Here is a 20,117-nt window from a genome sequence, read left to right as displayed (position 1 = left end):
CTTGCCACGGCGGGGAGCAACAGCGAGCAGAGCAACAGGGGTAGCGTAGCATGCATGGTGGGCTAGGTGACGGGCTAGGCTGCAAGCAAGGCATGGCAATGGCGATGGGGAGCTCGGCATGACGAAGGAAGGCGGACACAGGTGGTGTCTGGTTGTCGTCAGCTCATGCTGTAAGGTGTTGGGTTAAGTCTCGCAACGAGCGCAACCCCCGTGTTTCGAGCAGGGAGCATGACAGCTGGCCAGCAGGGAGCATGGCAGTTGGCGAGCAGGGAGCATGACGGGGCTGGCGAGCAGGGAGCATGGCAGGTGCGCGAGAGAGACAGAGAGAGAGAGAGAGAGAGAGAGAGACAGAGAGAGAGGATCTTCCATTAGGAGAACGGAGTGTATCTCACTAATCTAGATCCTCAAGGTGTTGTATTATAAAGAACAACAAAGGTGATCTACACGATTGAAAGTATTTCATGCAGACAGTTCGAGATTCAATAGGTTATCCACGTATAGTCTATGGCTTAGATCCTCTCAAAAGTATATGGGATGGATTGCCACATAGCGAGAGTGACGATGAAGCTCAAGAAGTACCTCTTCAAGGACCCATAGAAGCTTGACTTCCTATTTAGGCACCTCTACAAGCACATATGCAAGCTCCATAAGGTAGTGGAAATCCTTGGTCAGCAACTCCAAAGAAATTCAAAGGCGAGTGGTTGGTAGCCACACCTATACCCAATATAGGAGCCAAAAGACCTCAAGCTCCATAAGCAAACCGAAGATAGCAATTAGGTAAGATGTTAGACATTCAATAGGAGAACTACACTTATAGAATCTCTTTTGCACAAGGCTACTATAGCCATACCCTCCTAAGGACAAGGGACACATTGGAGAATCAATCAATTTTATGTACTCAGAATGCATATTGATCAAGTTTTGTTCGCTAATCAACGAAAGATCAATAAAAAAATCACACAGAAACTAGAAATTGAAAACACCCTCAATAACCTAATGTCCTATGCTATTTAGGAAATCTCAAAGTAACTTTTTTCAGACATAGTTCATGAAGCAACTATGTATGAAAGCAAATATAGAAATAATGAGAAAGAAATACATGCTCTCTCTACACAAATCCTTAGACAAATGAAAGTTCAAGCCCCCCATCGATTTGGACAACATTGTTATGAAGCATGAAGAATCAAAAAGATTGAACAATTTTACTATATAAAGTGCAGAAGAAATCAACTCTTTCAAGGACTTTTGTGAAGGGAGATATACATCCATGTTTCTAGCAAAGAAAGACAAACTTTACCATTGCTTGCAAAATGTGATAAATGAAAAGCAATTGCAACATATGAGAATTTAACATGCTTCGGGTTTTTGTGATGATAATATTTTCAAATGCATAGTTGATATATGCATTGCATACAAATGTAAAAAGATGCACTAGAACATATGGTGGAAAAGAGGCAAGAAATTGAGAGGGTGTAAATTTTATTATTGAAAGAATGAGTACGAACAAGCACGTCAACACAAAGAAAATAATCGATCACTAGTACTACTCACTCGGCATTTATGCTTTGCCTTCTTCGAATGAAGATTTAGTCAATAAAATATATGATGTAGATCGGAAGAAAGCAATGTGACCTTGGTCAAATGGTTCACAAGGCTTGGGCAAAAACAAGTGAAATGACAAGGATCTATTGCCAATGCAAATTAAAGCTTTGAGAGGAGTTTTTTCCATCTATTCAACATTCATATAGTAGATTTCCCTCTCTTCTATAGTAGAGAGTTTCTTTTGACCTTGTTATAGTTATCAATCAACCTTATCATTAGATATAACTTCAAGATCCTACATTAAAGGCTACCTCTTTGATTTCGTGGGCAAGGAGAGTGAACTACTAACACATACAATACAGCTCAACTTTCCTAAAAATCTTCCCGTCTCATTAGTGTTACAAAAAACCCCGTATATTATTATGAAAAACTCCATATATTAAAATCGTGTTTTGACAATCCCACCATCTAAAATACGTTTTCACCTATGTCCTCTTGTCTAAAAAACATGCATATCAATTGGATATTCCAAAAACAAGAGAAAACAAGACTTCAACTTTGTTGGCAAGTGCAAGCTATTCACACAAGCTGACATGTAGAGCTTCCCACTTCTATACGAAGAGGGGATGCTTATTATAGAAGGTGACTCACCTACCCAAAGATCAAACGATTAACTCATCAAAGCTTCTTGGAATGGAAAGAAACCGTCATTAAGCTCTACAAAGAAACCATCATTAAGCTCTACGACGGTACTAAATCCAATTGTCATCGTTGGGCCACAAGTAACTACGCTTTTAACACCCCAATTTGAGATATTAGGGACAGCGGATTGTGGTAGGTTTGGCCTCAACCAACTAGTATTATTTGAGCACCCCAAAGCATCAAAGAATTTGAAGTCTTCTACTCTTTTGTACTGAGGGTTAGCATGTGTATTTTGGGGCTTTTGCCTTCTTAAGCCCATTTCTCACCCGATAAGATCATTCTGAGTGGAATTCATTTGATTTGAATTGCAAGAGAGGTGAGGGAGCAAATATGACATCATACCCTGCAGCTCTTGATTCAACCCATATCTTTTCTAATATTTGCACTTCCTAGCACCTTTATTTCTGCCCCCTTGAAGGCATCTCTATCAATTGGGATTTTCAACAAAGGGCTCGTAAGACCGAACAAAGAAGCACAATGAAGATCAAACAAAAAAACTAGTTTCCCTTGCAGGAGGCAAACAGCAGAACTGAGATATGGACTGATTGAAATAGTAACTACGGTGGTATTCTAGCTAAATTTAGCTATGCGATCAAAGCACAATCCTTCATTAATAAGTGCAAAAGCGAGGGAAAGAGTGCATGCACATCAAGCACTGTAATAGCTATACACTTGTAGCAAGCCTTGTAAGATTTGCAAAAGAGACTTTCACAATTACCTCCAAAATATTATTCCTTATGAACATCTGCAAAGCATAATTCGCAAAGATATATTGATCGTCAAAGAAAGCTTATTATCAGAGAACTCAATAACAAGTTGCTCACGTCAACAAAAAGCCAAAACCATAAATACTTTTAGATAGTCTCTCTTGAATTTAGAACAAGGGCATCAGAGAGTCCATCCTGAGAAACATGTCTATAAGGTGCACCGAAGCTTTCCTCCGGAAACTGTAAATGAATGCTTTGCCCATCAAGGTGGGGGAAAAAGGTTTTGTCAGGGCCTGGCAACAAGCAATGCTTTGTACAGAAATTGTGTGCCCCATCAATACCTGAGAAAACTCAGCAAAGAAAGTTCATTCTCTTGCAGAGCCTAAACTGTACAAACTGGAAAAGTTCAACACGTTTGTGTCGAACAATGCCCTGCCCACATTTGGAGTCATTCTTGTGATCGCCTTACAATTCGACCCACTTTTTGTCTGAAAGACTCTCTGTTCTCACGCCATTCCTTCTGTGATTCCAATGGACCAAATCTTTATTAGTCAAATATAGTCACGAATCAACTCCGTTTTCTTCAATGCAGAAAGAAAACGAGGAAAGTTCAGATACAGTAACAATTTAGATAAAAGACAAACTTTGCTCCTGATTCAGCTCATACTTCATCTTTACTCTCTTAGGGAAGGTAAAGATGCTTGCAGACCTCAACAAAGATACTTCAGGATCCTTATCTACTTGGAATAACATTAAAGGGAGCTACACAAAAGCCATAAACAGACCAGGCCTCAAATCAAGGGATAGCTCTCATCAAAAAAGAAGGGAGTTTGTAAGAGAAGGAAGTGAAAGAGAAAAATAAAAATAAAGAAAAACTTGGTGAGCAAAGCTACGCTTATGTTCTCATTGTTGTTCAACAACCAAGCATAAGCTGGCATCCACATTTCAAGAGATTCCAGAATCTCTAGGGTAAAGCCAGTGCTTACTAAGCTACAAAATCACAAACCCAAACAACCAAAATTACGAGAGTAAAAAGAACAATAAAAAAGAAGAAAATATGTGAGAGAGAGAGAGAGAGAGAGAGAGAGAGAATATGTTCAGATATTTATTAAAAACAAAAGAAACACCAATACTAACACAAGATAACAAAATAAACCAATGCAATACAAGAAAACAAATGAAACACCAATGCAAATGCAAGGAAACAATTTTTAAACCAAAATGGGGGTGAATTGGGGCAGTTTTGCATTCCAAGTACTTACGTTTGAAGTTGTAAGACAGATAGTAATGGAATGCATGCAGGCATGAAAAGCCCCTTCAGCATTCAGGATAAATATAAAAAGTCACACTTGTGGAAGAAGATGGGATGTTCTCATGCACTATGTGTCAGTACAGGCAATAGTTCTATACAAATGCCAAGTATTGAACCCATGACTAACTAGGACATATCAAACAATCCTAGTGAACATCCAAGAAGGGCTGCACAAACTTCTACCCCCACTTTTCGGTCTTACCATAGGATAGCCTGTGTGCATGATGTGAATATCCAAGTGCAGTGCTACCCCTAAGCCTGGCCATGGTAGGCAGAAGGAACCAAGTGTTAAGGTGCCAAAAAATCAGACAATGCAAGAAGGACGATTGCCAGCCACGTGAAAAGGATGAAGACGAAGCGGCTTGTCAGTTATTAATTCTGATGTTAATGAGGAAGTGTCAGCCACAAAACGTCATGGGATGGATCTAGCCAAGGACAATAAATTCACATTTTGTTAAATACAGACAGATTGGAATAAGAAGTCTTCTGATGTGGTCGAACATTCCCTTTGAACAAGGGCAAAGGACAGCTAGCCAAGATATGGGGACCGACAGCCTAGGAGCAGGGTTGAAGGCTAAATGGAAGGATTGTTCAAAAGAGGAGAGTACTTGGAAAAGTAATGATTCTCTTCAGAGCCGATCCCCAGAGTTTATGTCTTAGTCCTTTCGTGAATAAGGAAAAAGAATGTTATGTCCTCGTTCGGACATATCGTGGCTAGTGTTATAGGGTCAAGTTAACCGAGGATCATGTATTCTTACCTTGGGACAGCTAGGATATGAGGTACCCCTTGTACCGTCAGCGTAGTCTCAAGGTCAAGAGAGCTTGCCTATGAGAAAAAAGCCTTGCTCATTTGGGGCATTCCGCCTTTCACAGATACAGATGACACAGTGCAAAGCACCATGCCACATGTTTCTAGCAGCTCCAATCCTCCTCCCGTTGCTTCCTCTCAGCCTGATTTCCCACCGCCATATTGCCTTGCCATTGAGCAAGCAGTTCAAGGGGAGACGTGACACAACCACGATCGCTCCTGGAAATCCGGACCTGCACACAAGCACAAACCAACGATCATAGGACCACAAAGAGAGGCGCGCGCATGCTCACCACCAAACCATGATGCTCACAAGTACAGGACCCGTAGAATCAAGCATCCCCCTGAGCCATAGGCTGGGCTGCTAGCACGAACATCTGCATCCAACCAGTCCACAACCTCCTAGCATCCCATACCACCAAAAGGCGCCCTATGGGCCTCAGGACTGGGCTCGGAATCCGGGCTACGCTAGAATTCAGGATCCAAACCAGCAAGGAAGAGCTAGACCTGCTCTGACTTGCTTGAATGAAAACTGAACCATTGGGCCCCTTATATAGGCTCTTGCCCAGTGCCGCTAAAAATAGCGGGAACCCTAACTCGTCCGTTGCCCTTGCAACCAAACCTGAGAATCGTAGGCTATCAAAGCTAGTCCAATGCGCCTAAGCACACGTCAGATACAATCCGTGCACATGACATATCTCTTCCTCTAAGAACTCACTCCTAAGTTCAAAAGAAAGTCCGGAAATTCTCTTTGAAGGCTAGTCAATGTCTCCCATGTAGAGTCCTCGACACGATCCTTCCACTTAATCTTATATTCCGTGATCATCCTATTTGTAACTCGACGTTCATGAAAGCCAAGATTACTCTCAAGCTCGTGCAATATAAAGGTTAAATCTTCAACATCTATAAGTTCCTGAGGAGTAACTACCTGGTCCTCAGCACCCAGCACTTCTTTCAGTCTACTGACATGAAAGACTAGATAAATCCTTACATTAGGAGGCAAATCCAATTCATATGCAACTTGGCCAATTCTTTGGATAACTTGAATGGACCACAGTATCTGGGGGATAACTTCCTGACCTGTCCAGTACTGAGACTCCTGGATTCCTTGGGAATACGCAAGTATACCACCGTTCCAATAGATAACTCTCTATGCGAACAATGACTATTAGCATAAACTATGTCCCTATCTTGGGCACTTCTAATAGACTCCTTGGCAAACTGCAACATCTCTTGCATGTCTTGCAAAAATGTTTTTGCAGCATCATTCTTGATTCCCTTGAATCCGATCGCTACTGGAGATTTAGGTTGAAACCCGTACATAAGCATAAAAGGGCTGAAAATGCTTTGCACTCTTATAAGCAAATTCAACCATTGGTAAGTAATGATGATTGCCTCTTGGAAACATATGCACGAAGCATATCCTCCAGAAGTTGGTTCACAACTTCCATCTGACCATCAAACTGGGCATGTTCAGAGGAACTCAAACTAAGGGTGGTATCCAACCTCTCAAAGACAAGCGTCCAGGATTCACTCATAAACTTAGAGTCCCTTTCAATGACTTTCTCAGCCGGTAACCCATACAGACGAAACAATTGGTCAACACACTATTGAGCCAACTGAGACGACATGACTGTGGATCTAGTAGGTATAAATCTAGCCATCTTCGTCAAGTAGTCCACGATAACCCATATGGAGTCATGACCCTTGCGCGTTCATGGCAATCCCGTAATAAAATCCATGGAAATACTTTCCCACAATGCCCAACAACAAGTCTACATAATCCAAGTGCATAACATAGCACTCCAAAATATCTGTGTAGGCTTGAATGCGGACAAGAAGTCGATCCACCTTGCGATCCCAAAACTACTTCCCAGTTGGAAGCTGCACCTCGTAGGTGTGATCACGAGGCGTCATACTCAACTGGCAAGTTTGTGATTAACAAAGTTGTAAGAGCTGCCTGGGTCACAAAGAATGTGAATCCGTGTCCCTTGGATCTCACCATAAGCCCGGTAGAGATCATGGGGGCCAAACAATGAATTATTAAAAGAACGATCACAAGAATGAGGGTGGGTGAGGACATTGACGCAAATACATGTCGAAGTAGTCTGAGCGGCTATCTTTGATTTCGTAGGTGGTCCTTTGAGCTTTGGTGTAGGTCCTTGTGAGGCTCCGGGCCTCTTCAGGCAATCAGCTCGGGTATAAGCCCACACTCCTCACAAATGAAACATCGCCCTTCCTTCCCAAGCTGGAGAGCTGTCTTGGCTCCCAGACCAGCAGCCAGGCAGCAATTCGTACGGCCAACAGCAGTGAATAAGCAAGGGAAAGATGGCCGATGAAGGTGTGGTGGGGTGGAAGGAGGCAGGGAGGAACGATGCAAGCTGGAATTCAGTCTAGAAGGCGCTGGAGCACTTGCGAATCAAGAGCTGGCTGCCAACGAAATAAAGGTGCCCCCTCTAACACAGAATTCATGAGCTTTTAATCCGATTGGTGCCCTAGCTTTTTAAAAGCATGACCCGCCAAATCTAGATGCTTGCTTTTAGGGTTTGCATGGCCAAATAGTAAAGTTGCCTTTTTGCTATCTCCTCAATCTGATGGAGATTTCCCCATCTCTCAAGGTCGATGGCTGCATGCAAGTGCATCCCTGACCTTTCCAACTGAAAACTGAACCCTGAGCTTCTTCTCCCACTCAAAACGTATCTCTTACCAGGTAAAAACAACTTCCAGTCACTCACAAACACGCATGGCATCCTTCCTAAATTCCGCTCCTTCCTCTCCAACGAATTGATATCCTACCTTCCTAACAGGCATCAACCCAGCCAAAACTCATCCTCCCTTACATGGAAACACATCTTCCCTACCTACTGACAAAACATAGCGATTTCTAGTCAAGCAATACAAAAAACGAAATTCGCACCTTACCCGAAAGATCCAAACAGGAATCCGAGCATCCCCTCGAGCCATAGGCTGGGCTGCTGGCACGAACATCTACATCCAACCAGCCCACAACCTCCTGGCAACCACCAGAAGGCGCCCATAGGGACTCAGGACCGCGCTCGCAATCCGGGCTACGCTAGAAAGCAGATGCATGTCCGCAACACGATCCAGCATCCAAACCAACAAGGAAGAGCTAGACCTGCTCTAACTCGCGTGAATGAAAACTGAACCACTAGGCTCCTTTTATAGGCTCTGGCCCAGTGCCAATAAAAATAGCTGGAACCCTAACTCGTCCGTTGCCAACCTAAGAATCGCTTGCCTAGCCACTGGCCTCCGCAAGCTATCAAAGCTAGTCATGTGCGCCTAAGCACACGTCAGAGCACATGACAAGAGGCTGTCATGAGACAGCAAAAATCAGTCCCTCCTTAGCTTTTGGATACCCTTAGGGACAACAAGCAGGCTGAGCTAGTGCGTGCCGCACTAGAGGTGCGCACAAACAAATGCAAGGCAATTTTTCGGCTGTAGCTTTGATTGCCACTACCTATAATGAAGAGCCACTATGTCATAAGGATGCTTTTGACAGCAAAGAATGGATGGATGCTATGAATGCTAAACTTGAGTACATTCATGAAAATGGCACTTGGGAGTTGTGACTTGCCTATAGGCAAGGGTGCTGTAGGCACAAAATGGGTTTACAAGGTCAAACAGAAAGCTAATGGCAGCGCTGACCACTCCATAGCTCATCATGTTGCAAAGGGTTATGCACAACAACATGGCATTGATTTTGAAGAGACCTTTGCTGCCACCTCACGCATCACAACCACACAGTGCATCATTGCTCTTGCATCCCACAGACATTGGGAGGTGGATCAATTGGACATTAAGACAACCTTCCTTCATGGTGATTTACAGGGAAAGGTCTATGTCACTCAGCTTTCTAGCTTTGAGAAAAAAGGTTCTGAAAGTCAGCTTTGCCAGCTCAAAAATACCCTTTATGGATTGAAGCAGGTACCCTGGGCATACCATTGAGAAAAAAGGTTCTGAAAGTCAGCTTTGCCAGCTCAAAAATACCCTTTATGGATTGAAGCAGGTACCCCGGGCATGGTATGCCAAGATACATGCACATTTGACAGCCCATGGCTTTCAAAACAGCCATACAGAAATAGCTCATTATGTCCAAAAGAGTACTGCAGAATTTTTAATTCTCATTCTTGATGTGGATGACATGCTTGTCATTGGGCCAGATATGGACAAAATCGCAGATTTGAAAGCTGATTTGCAGACATCATTTGCAATGACAGACATGGGCCGGTTGCACTATTACTTGGGCATCCAGTTTGCATATGTTGAGGGGGGTATAATGATGACTCAGTCAAAGTACATTGGACAGCTCTTAGACCGCTTCCAGTTTGAAGATCGCAAGCTAGTTTCTACACCATTGGAGCTTGGCTTTCGTATCTCCTCCAAGGATGGGAGTGCACCCTTTAATGCCACCCTTTATCAGCATGCTGTGGGCTGCCTTATTTACTTATGATACCCGGCCTGACTTTGGTTGTGCATTTTACATCCCAGGAAGGGATTTTACTTGTCTAGTTTGGGGATATTTTGGTCATCATTCTTTATGTAGATGACATGCTGCTCACAGGGTCAAATGAGGAAATAATTGAAGATTTTAAAGCTGAGTTGAAAGCTGAATTTGGCATGGCAGATTTGGGCATGTTAAATTTCTATTTGGGGATCCAATTCATACAAGACAAGCGTGGCATCATTATGTCTCAATCCAAGTATGTGCAAAAGCTCTTGGATAGGTTCAACATGCAAGATTATAAGCCTATAGCCACTCCCATGGAGCCGGGGCTGTGAAGCTTACTATGTCGGACTTTACAGCCAGGCTGTTGGTTGCCTCATTTATTTGTGCAATACAAGGCCCGATATTCAAGTATGCCGTATCTCAAATAAGCAGGTATATGCACAACCCAAAGACAACACATTGCCAAGCTGTAAAACGCATCTTCCGTTATTTGCAAGGCACAAAGTCTTATGGCTTGATGTTTCCCAAGGGGGGTGACTTGCAGATACATGCTTACAGTGACTCGGATTGGGTTGGAGACTATGATACCAGGCAGTCCACTAGTGGTTATTGTTTCATTTTGGGCAAAGCTTGCATTTCTTGGCTGAGCAAGAAACAATCTACAGTGGCTGCTTCCTCATGTGAAGCTAAGTACAGGGCAGCTTTCACAGCGACAGTTGAATGTGTTTGGCTGCGTCGTTTGTTTGCTGATCTTCATCTCTTATTGGAGGGTCCTTCTCCAATTCTCACTGATAGTCAGAGTGCTATAGCGGTGGCAAAGAATCCTGTGTTTCATGCTCGCACGAGCACATTCAGGTTCATTATCATTATGTCAGAGAGAAGTAGCATGCAGGGGAGATCAGTGTGATCTATGTGTCAACACATGACACTGTTGCAAACATCTTCACCAAAGCACTTCCACGTGAGAAGTTTGAGGCATTTCGCAGTGCCCTAAACTTATTTCCTTTTGGTGATTGATCATTACCTTGTACACCACATTGGGGGGTGTTAGAATTATTGGTATATTCTAGGCAATGGCCAATGTAATGTAATAAGTAGTTTAGGGGCACTTTTCCCTCATTGAGGTTTTTTTCCCTAACCACAGTTAGATCCCTAACTACGATTAGTGGATAGGATGAGGTTTTGTCACTTTAACAAAACCTCTCACTCTCTTGTACTTTCACTACTCATCTATTCAGATGTTTTACTCACTCTTGCATTCTGCTTCCTCTTCTCTCACAGGATGCGTCTGCGCTAGGAATAGGAGAGTAATTCGGGCTCACTCTTCATGAAGGAGAGACGACAGGCAGTTGGTTTGAGATCGAGGGCTGCTGGAACGAAGGTGGGGCGTTGCTAATATGTGGGCTGGGAGAGCCTTGGAAGACCGGTCCTGAGACCACAGCTTGTTTTATGGTGTTAAAACTCTCCTGTTGATTATATCTCCATATAAAAGGTACTTTATTTGAGGTCAGATCAGTCAATGGCGATACTATTTCGGAATATCCTTTGATATGCCTTCGATAAAATTGGACAAATCCCAAAAATGATCGCAAAGCGGTCAAACTCTGAGGGATAGGCCAAGTCAGTATCACAACCACTTTCTTTGGATCCATTTCTACCCCCTCAGGAGTAATAATGAATCCTAAATATTCAAGTCTTACCATATACAGTACAGTTTTCTTTTTATTTACATAAAGACTGGCTTTCCTCAAAGTATTGAACACTATTCTTAAGTGTTCATGATGCTCAACAATACTTTTGCTGAACACAAGAATATCGTCTAAAATGTACTACAAACTTTTCGATATACGGACGTAGTAAATCGTTCATAAGCATGACAAATGTAGCTGGAGCATTGGTAAGTCCAAACAGCATTACCAAAAACTCATAATGTCCAAACCTACTTCTAAAAGCGGTTTTATGCACATCCTCGCCTCTAATATGGATCTGATGGTAGCCACATTTAAGATCTATCTTACTGAAAATTATGGCCCCATGTAACGCATCTAGCAAATCATCGACCCGGGCCATCGGATACCTGTGCTTAACAGTGATATTATTCAATGCTCTGTAATCTATACAGAGAAGAAAGTATCATCTTTCTTTTTTTTTAATATCACTAGCGAAGCAAAAGGTGAGAAATTGGGTTGAATCACCCCAACTTGAGGTATTCTTCCAGTTGTCTTCGTACCTCCGCTTCTTCGGTAAAACTTAACCTATAGGGAGGTCTATTTACAGGTTCTGTCCCCGAGATTAGTTCAATCTTATGCTGAGCATTCCGCTCTAGAGGTAACCCATAAGGTAACTCATCCCTAAAACAATCACAGAACCCCTCTGCTATTTGATCAACCAACTTGACCATCTCTCCATTTTAGGTAACACCAGTGCTAGCCGAAGGACCATCAATCGGCTCTTCCGATGCTGTACAAAGAAACAAAAACTCTTCTTGAGCTTTTCGAACTTCCATTACGGAAACCAACGGTCCTTGAGGTGTATCTTTTTCACCTCGTAAGACATACAGCACATCATTCATCTTGAATTGATAAATGTGCTTTTTCCAATCTGTCTGAATTCTTCCTAGAATGCCAAGTCTTACCCAAGGCTATGTCAGCGTGAGCAAGCTTTGTCATTTCAAAATCAAGCTTCTTAACATAGTCATGAATTCAAAGTTACAACTGGGTAACCCTTAGGTCCCATACTTCACTTGAACTTCCGTCTGCCGTTCTGACTGTATATGCATAGTCAGATGGGCTAGTCTTTAATTTCAGCATCTTTACAAGCTTGCAATTAATTACATTGTGCGTTGATGCAAAGTCAAACAACACAATGACGTCATGATTAGCTACTTGCCCCTTCATCTTAATTAACTCCGTATCGTTAAAGGCCTTAGGCTATATACCCCGCTGCTACAGGCTTTGACAGGACATTATCAGGTACACTAGTTACTAGCTTAGCAACAGACACACATAACAAAACAGGTACTGACCTTTGAGAAGATCCCGCTAGTTGAATCTGCATATGTTCTGCTTTGGGACTTCCCTCCAATTCTACGTCACATTCTAAGATCACCATCTCAACCATCCGACGATCCTTGTTTCATGGACAATCTTTCCATTGATGACGCTAAAGGCACCCAAAACACAAGCCTTCTCTCCTCGCTTTTTCTCTTTGCTCTGGGTTCAAAGAAGACTTCAACCAAGCCCGGGCTGCCATTGGTGTTACTTTTCTTTTCACTCCAATGGGGGTACTTGGTTTAGGAGTCTCAACTGGCTTCGCCTGCTTGGTTTGACCACTAGGCTGTGAGGAACTCCCTTTGCTAATCCACTTCTTCTTAAACGCAGTTTTCTTCGGGTACTCATACCGAGTCCCAACCTGCACAAACCCACTTGCTCTGTTCCCTTTGGCATCTTCATAGTTTAGGGCTATGGCAATTGCTTCATCTAGCGTGTTTACATATTTAGCCCAAACTTCCATCTTGATCCGATCATTCAGTCCAAAGATAAAATCTTTTACCTAGATTGACTGAGGTAGGGTTTCATAAACTTTCATTACACTTTTTCTAAACTTATGGGTGTATTCCGCCACTGATAAATTTCTCTGACGAAGGTTTTGATATTGATCCCAAGCTCGGAATGCTTTGTCAGGAGGTAAGAAGTGTTTTCTAAATTCTTTTTTAAACCCCTCCCAAGTAGTGGATGCCACTCCATCTTTCTACTGTTTTATCCACCACCTATCCGCTGACTCATTAAACATATGGATAGCCTCGCGAATTTTCTTCATATCATTCCTGATTTCACAAATGGCGAAAGCTTCATCCCATTTATGTAACCAGGTCTCTATGATATCGGAACTACGGTCAAACATCCGACCAGAATACTTTTCTGGCCTATAATTAGCAATATTAGGCACCTTAGCCCTCCTAGGCTCGACCGTATGAACACTGGATTCAAGCTCCATTGGAGCTTTACCCTTCTCTTCACGAAATGGTCTAGCAGACATACTATGAACCACTTTTCTGAGCTCGGATTGCCCTACATTTGCCTGTAGTTGTTGCGCTAAAATCTGTTGCAAGGCATCCTCCAATAATGCAATTCTACTAGACAGAGTATGGCCTACTGGGTGCGACACCTACGGGGTCGGCCAAACTCTCGACTCTACAGGATCCACCCTAGAAGCTTCTTCTTCAACTTCCATTTAAGTCGATTGGGCCCTTTTTTTTTTTTTAATAAATAAAACACCGCCTAAAACTGTATTTACAAACTGCTTTTCAATCTCACAACCACAAAAGGTGCCTAAACAAACGTAACCATCAACTGAAAATAGCTGAGAACCAAGATGAATATCTTTTCCCTATACTAGGGAAATATCTGCGATCTCAAATAACTCAAATACCGAGGGCAAATAAACTAGTATATACCCCAACAAAATTTAAAAGGCATAGAAAGCTCCCTGGTCATATTTCTGCTGCATGAAGAGATCAACTAGTCCCTGTAAGCCACTCCCAATCTGTATTTATAATCTATCTTGTGACCACCTACCTTTACACTGGATTCAAGAGAAGATCAGCCGTTATAAACAAATACCCAAGCTCCAACCTCTCTTTTTATTACTGCACACGAAGCTCCCGACAGACTAAGGCTGGTGCGTTGCTAAACAAATGAGTTGTGCAATGAAGCGATGAACAGCCAAATGGGCATAGCATCCGTCAATCACGACGATCACGAACGAGTTCACCAACCACCTGCTATCTAACACTATGACAATCTTCACGACATGAACTCCTTCAAGCTACATGAGTTAGCGGTAGAAGAGGCAAGAGGACGTGAACAACGAAAGAGTTTATGATGACCGACGAAAGGAAATATATGAGCACTGTCGTCCCACTTTGACTCCATAATCTCTTCCATCCAGTTCATCAATTTTTGGACTGAAAAAATAGGATTCCGTCACTGATTAACGAAATTCTCAAAACCTCCAAATTCAACTTCACCTAACGTCAACTAGCCTTGCATTGACTCGGCCTCTTAGATCTCATAGATGTTGCTTGAATACATACCCATGCGGGTGACGGGATATCTCAAGGCGAGCCTGTGAGTAACACGTGCACGTAGCAATCCTTTCTGCACCCACTCCGCGTAGCAGTTTGCCGTCACAAGGCTTGCCAAGCAAGAACTCACAATTACGCCATCACACAAGCCACTCGACACCCGTTCAGGTTAGTTCTCACCGATCTTCAGCTCCCCAATTGAAGTCCTACACGACAACGGCTCCGAATGCCTCATCAACAGAGGAGACCTCCTTTGTTGCTTCCTTTGCCCTTACCCTTGCCCCAATCCGTAAGGTCCTCCCTGCATCCCTCTGATTTTATTTTATTTTTTGCTTCAAAACATAGTAGGCATGAGCTTGACCAAAAGAACAAAATACAAGCATTCCAAGAGCATTGGGAAACGGGAGCAGAGTCGCAAGTCAAGGAAAACTCCGATGATACGAAGGGAAAAGCCTCTTTCTCAGGCCCAAATGGGGCAAGACAAGGCGATCTCGAAACAGATACTTCCACAACAACAAATGATTCAACGAAGAGCTCTGAACTCTGAGCGAAACGTCGCTCCAAACTCCCACATCCTAATGCAATGATTTGACCAAGGCTCTGATACCAAATTGTCACAACCAAAAACCACAAACCCAACCAAGACCACGAATTTGCCAAATACAAAATAAACGATGATGGCACGATGAATAACCGCCCAACCATTTCTCTGGTTCAGCGAGCACATCCAAAAATCTTACACGTGAGAAGTACATGCATGCTGAATACCAAAGCCCACAATTCCCTAGATGGATCTAGTATGCCACATGTCTACATTTGAGGGCATCTCCTCAATGCATCATTTACCCCTCTCTTGGGATATCATTGAAATCATTTGCCTCTTCGCACATTTAATGCATTTAGACCCCTTAGCCTTAGATCCACCTAGTCTTGTGCCATGTCACCCTCACCAAGGACCTTGACCTTGATTCTTTTTTTATCATTTACATGAAGCCCAAACAAATATAATACAAACATTGATCCTTTAAAGGAAAATGTCGCTTGACCCTTCCGAGGTCATGTTGCCTCAACTAGAGCGTAACATGATACCAAATGAAACAACCCCTAACCTGGATTCTAGGACCCTTCTATCTCCGAGCTAATTTGCAAGACTACCGTACTGATATCAATACACAAACACAAGGACACATCGGGTGTACTGTTGTGTGTCACGACTCAACTATAGATCCTCACAGGGATCAACCCCAAGGTAGACACCAGTCAACTCTTGACAACAATCCTCTTATGACTACATGTCCAATACCACATAGCCCCATCTGTGCACATATGTCATCAAGGAGATGTAGGCCAAGATAGGCTCAAACCTAGCTGGATATTCTCAAGAGGGCCACTCCCGAATCCCAAAAGGCGAAGTAGGGTGTCCTCAATGACTCAACCCTAAGAAGGGCACCTTATGTCCCATCTGTCCCAAGGTTATGATACCTGACCCTTTGGTTGACCTGACCCCAACCATTTTAGGTCCAAGCGTAGACATAACAGAGGGGAAGTTTGCAAAGCCCTATTCAATAACTGGCTATACTTGTGCAGTCGTACAATGAAGTGCCGACACCTGCAACAGATCTACTTGAGGTCTGACTTGTACCACGACATATCATCAATGGCTAACTTGTCATCCATCATCGAGGATGATACTTAATGAAGATTACATGGGACTTCCATGTATGAGATGGAGGTGATCTCCAAAAATACCTATCGTTTGAGTGTTTGTCCTAGACAACCAGCTCCCTAAATGCTCACGTGCACATTAAGTAGATCATGCATAGATATATTCACCACCAATGAACGTTTAGGTTTAACCAAGTTTTCTAGCCTAAGTTATAAGCTCACAAACTTAGGGACAATATATAGTTTCTAGGCCTTCTTATCCCTTTGTTTTTGGGTGACGGTCCTGAGCCTTCAAATACAAGGAAGACCAGTTAATTGTGTTAAATTAGAGGTTAGTTTTATCAAGTGGCGTGAGGGGTTCAAGGTTTGATGTTGAGGGTTCAAGGTTTGATGTTGAGGGTTTAAGGTTTAGATGGGTCTTTATTAAATGTATGACAATGCCCTTCTTTCTTGCCAAGATTTCGCATCGGATAAATCTTGATCCTCATACTTCTCTAAGACTTTCGGCAAGGGATCTTCATTGATATCTATGTTATTGGACTCCTATTTAAACCAGGGAATATTGTCATTCAGGTGGCTGTTATAGGTTAAAAGGTTTTCTAGATTGGGTTCCTGAAAATACCATTATAATTCAGGTAAAATATCACTAAATAAAGAAATATTTCAGGAGTTGATTCTAGGTAGATCCTCATGGACGACCCATGCAATATCGCTCTTTCCTTTATTCAGATTATCTAAACAGAACCAAGGCTGTTAACAAGTTTTGATTGAGTTCACAAAAAATCATGTTTCTGAATAAGCACAACTCTAGCCTAAACCTTTCAGAGATGCCTAACACACACAGCTCTATGATCGAGCTGTTGGAGAGGAATTCCACCAGGCAATCAAATATATAAAATGAGCTAAAGCGGGAAAATAACTAATATTCACCTTCATTCTCCTAGGAAGGCAAGGCAAGATCTCTATTATGTCCCTATTTAGCTTGCACCTAACCTGGCTAGTGCATTCAACTAGGCACAATAAAACCTGCCAAGGCTAATAACCTCGTGGCTATGGAAGGTGATAACTAGTCCTCGATGTTAGCCCGTGGAGCTTGGTAGAAGACATCCTCTGAGCATGTCACAATGGTGTGGCTTCCTGTTGCACGCCTTGGCTCAAGAGTGGAACCCCGGCCCTACTATGGTATCAGAGCAAAGTTTGGAACATGTATAGTTTCTCAAACAGCAACCACCCCAAAGAAATGTCAAGGAACACGCAAATAAAGATGGCAATCAAATCCATAAAGCTGCTGATAGGACACCAACATTCACTCAATGGGCCGATGTTGGCCCACATAGATCCTCACTGGCAGCAAGAGCCTAGAAGATCATCATGTGAAGATCCACCTCAATAACAGCTAGCACTTTGCAAGATCATCTACAACAAAATAGAAGCTCCGGTTCTGATAGATTACATTTACTTACTGTTTTAGTTAGAGGTCAACTGCCTTCACAAACTATGTGAGCAGATGTTACAATTTAAGGTGTTGTGACAAAAATCTCATTCAAAATATATCAAAGACTACAAAGTAACAACCTATGAAAAAATCAATCCACATCTTCAGACTTCTGCTACCGTTCCAAAATTGCAACTTTTAACAGGGTTTAAATTAAATTCTCCTTTAAATTACAATCAATATCACACAGCCCACTGAAATAAGAGCATCAAGCCAACAAGGGCGAAAGGTTTCAGTAACATACTCTCAACTTTTCAATACAGAAAAGGAAATAAAGCCTTCATTTGACCTTGAAAACACAACTCAATATAAACTACAAAGTATGAGAGAGATTTAAAAATGACTCAGCAAATAGCATCAAGAACTTACGGCTGCATCAACATTGGCAGGAGACTCATCATTGGGACTTGATAACATTGATATAATGCTCAGTAATATTGTCTCCACCTGCAACAAAATTCAGGCCATAAACAACAGAAACCACATGGTAGCATGTGAGCATCACAAGCAAAGACCCCGCTTCTTTTCTTAGAAAAGGAGGATACGAGAGCGTACGTGACATCATGGCAACTTCAGTAATTCAGTGAAAATTATGAAGTTTTTGTGACACTGTTAATCTACCATATGAGTGGTCAATCTCCTCTATCTAACACTTGCCCTGCTTCTCTGAACCACGTCTCCATCCCTCAAAAACCTGAATAAAATAGCATTAGATACCGTATGGACAGGAGACCACCGTTCACTTGCAAGCTCATACCCATTTGGGTCATCGCCTGGAGCATGAAGGATTGATATGCAAACCCGTCCATCAGGATAAACTGCCAAAAAGGGGAGATTCAGGCACTGATGGACTTGGAAACTTGCCACAAAGAAATGGGCTTTGGTCAAAAACTCACTTACGTGACAACCAAACTCTCCAACATGACAACCTATTTCAAAGCGACATACAGATGACTATCACCCTGATAACAGTATTTACACGCATACAGGTACAGAAAGAAGTAGCCCAAAATCAATTTTTACAATCTGCGAAACTCCTACCCCAATTTTAAAGATTGTATCAAAATCCACCTACCATTTGGATGCCACATTTCAGAAGTGAACCTTACTGATGGGGGGCTGTTCGGATAATTTGTTGGGAAACTCATTATAGCGTTGAAATAGCCACCTTCACTGCATACGAATTGAGGAACATGAGCTGGACGTGCAGAAGTCAAGACAGTTGCTAAGTCCTAGTAAACAATCACCAACAGCAACTCCTGTCCGACCTCACCATGCAAACGTACTCCTGCCTTTCAAATGAAATATATAAAAGAGCGCATGCATCGCTTTCAATTATGATGGACGAAAATGCCCATCGGAGATTACGCTTACTAGAGAGTGTCTGGAGGACCAATGATCGCCACATTCCATTCAAAGAGGTTTGAATCATCCACAAGTCCTGCAGAGAAACCCTCCACCGGTTTTTTGGTCAGATCTGCAACAAAGTCGACTGTAAGTCTAGCAATCACTCCTGGAGATGTGCAGAGCAGCATAAAATATCGGAGCGGACCTTTGAAAGCAAAAAGGACACAGGATATTCGGACGGCAAGGGGCTCTCTCCAGAAGCTATTATTAATAATCTCCCTCTCAAAGCAAGGTCAAGCTTTTTATATATTGTCAAAGAATGTAAACGCCTGTACAGCATGAAGCTAGAAGTCCCTAAAGCTATGACAGGCTGATAAATCTATACTTTAATCCAAGTTGAGATCACGACTTACCTTTCAACTGCTTACGGAGCAGAAGACTAGCCTGGGTTTCAGACATGGCGAAAAATCCAGAGCAGAAAGCAGATGAAGGAAAGGGAGGCAAAGAGGCAAAATACAAAGAGGGAAGAGGGTAAGAGTGATGTATGAAAGGGTAAAGAGAGTCCAAAGGGAAGTGGGTTTTGAAGAGTCAGAGAGGAATCTCAAGATCCACATAACACAAACACAATCAGACCCTTTGACCCCCCCGGAATCCGTTTGCCTTCCCCTCCTTCCCCTTTTGGTGGCCCATATAAAGCCCCTGTCATTGTGGTTCTTGCTTTTTGATTTTTTGTGGCAACCCACTATCGCCACCCCTCACCAACCAAATAGGTCAGGTCAAGATGCATTGAGTGTCCCCCCCGTGTCTTGTCAACATACAAATTCCTATTAATTTTCGGAAGGGGGTAGAAAGGCGCTAGGAGGGGAGCAATTGTTCGAGGATCATTAATATAGGGGGGAGAGGAAAGTTTTGAAAAGGTTTAAAAAATTAAAGGGAATAAGGTATCAAAACATAAACACATATTCACCTACCTAATGACACATTA

General features: G+C 42.5%; 1 protein-coding gene across 1 annotated transcript; it reads right to left on the bottom strand.

Annotated features, from left to right (window-relative positions):
* Positions 1–2,970: 2,970 nt before the first annotated feature.
* LOC147896895 (ubiquitin-conjugating enzyme E2 14-like) lies at positions 2,971–19,819 on the bottom strand. Its single transcript, XM_087381392.1, has 6 exons — positions 19,546–19,819; positions 19,160–19,262; positions 18,861–18,958; positions 18,503–18,603; positions 18,155–18,232; positions 2,971–3,471 (listed from the first exon to the last, which is right to left on the bottom strand). Exons 1-6 carry the CDS (start codon positions 19,589–19,591, stop codon positions 3,400–3,402), a joined length of 498 nt encoding a protein of 165 aa, XP_087237518.1. The 5' UTR covers positions 19,592–19,819; the 3' UTR covers positions 2,971–3,399.
* Between the last annotated feature and the right edge of the window lie 298 nt (positions 19,820–20,117).

The sequence above is a fragment of the Dipteris shenzhenensis genome, chromosome 11 (genome assembly GCF_047967505.1).
Source record: "Dipteris shenzhenensis isolate YYH24624 ecotype China chromosome 11, Dip_SZ_1.0, whole genome shotgun sequence".
NCBI lineage: Eukaryota > Viridiplantae > Streptophyta > Polypodiopsida > Gleicheniales > Dipteridaceae > Dipteris > Dipteris shenzhenensis.
The sequence above is the reverse complement of the archived record's forward strand: the minus strand, read 5'-3'. Positions and strand labels throughout refer to the sequence as shown.

Bases quoted from the DNA above. Each gene is read 5' to 3' on its own strand.
- LOC147896895 (XM_087381392.1), bottom strand. From the start codon at position 19,591: ATGTCTGAAACCCAGGCTAGTCTTCTGCTCCGTAAGCAGTTGAAAG. The intron at 19,263-19,545 runs GTAAGTCGTGAT...ACTTTGTTGCAG, and splicing joins GCTCCGTAAGCAGTTGAAAG to ATCTGACCAAAAAACCGGTG. The intron at 18,959-19,159 runs GTAAGCGTAATC...ATTCGTATGCAG, and splicing joins GGTCCTCCAGACACTCTCTA to TGAAGGTGGCTATTTCAACG.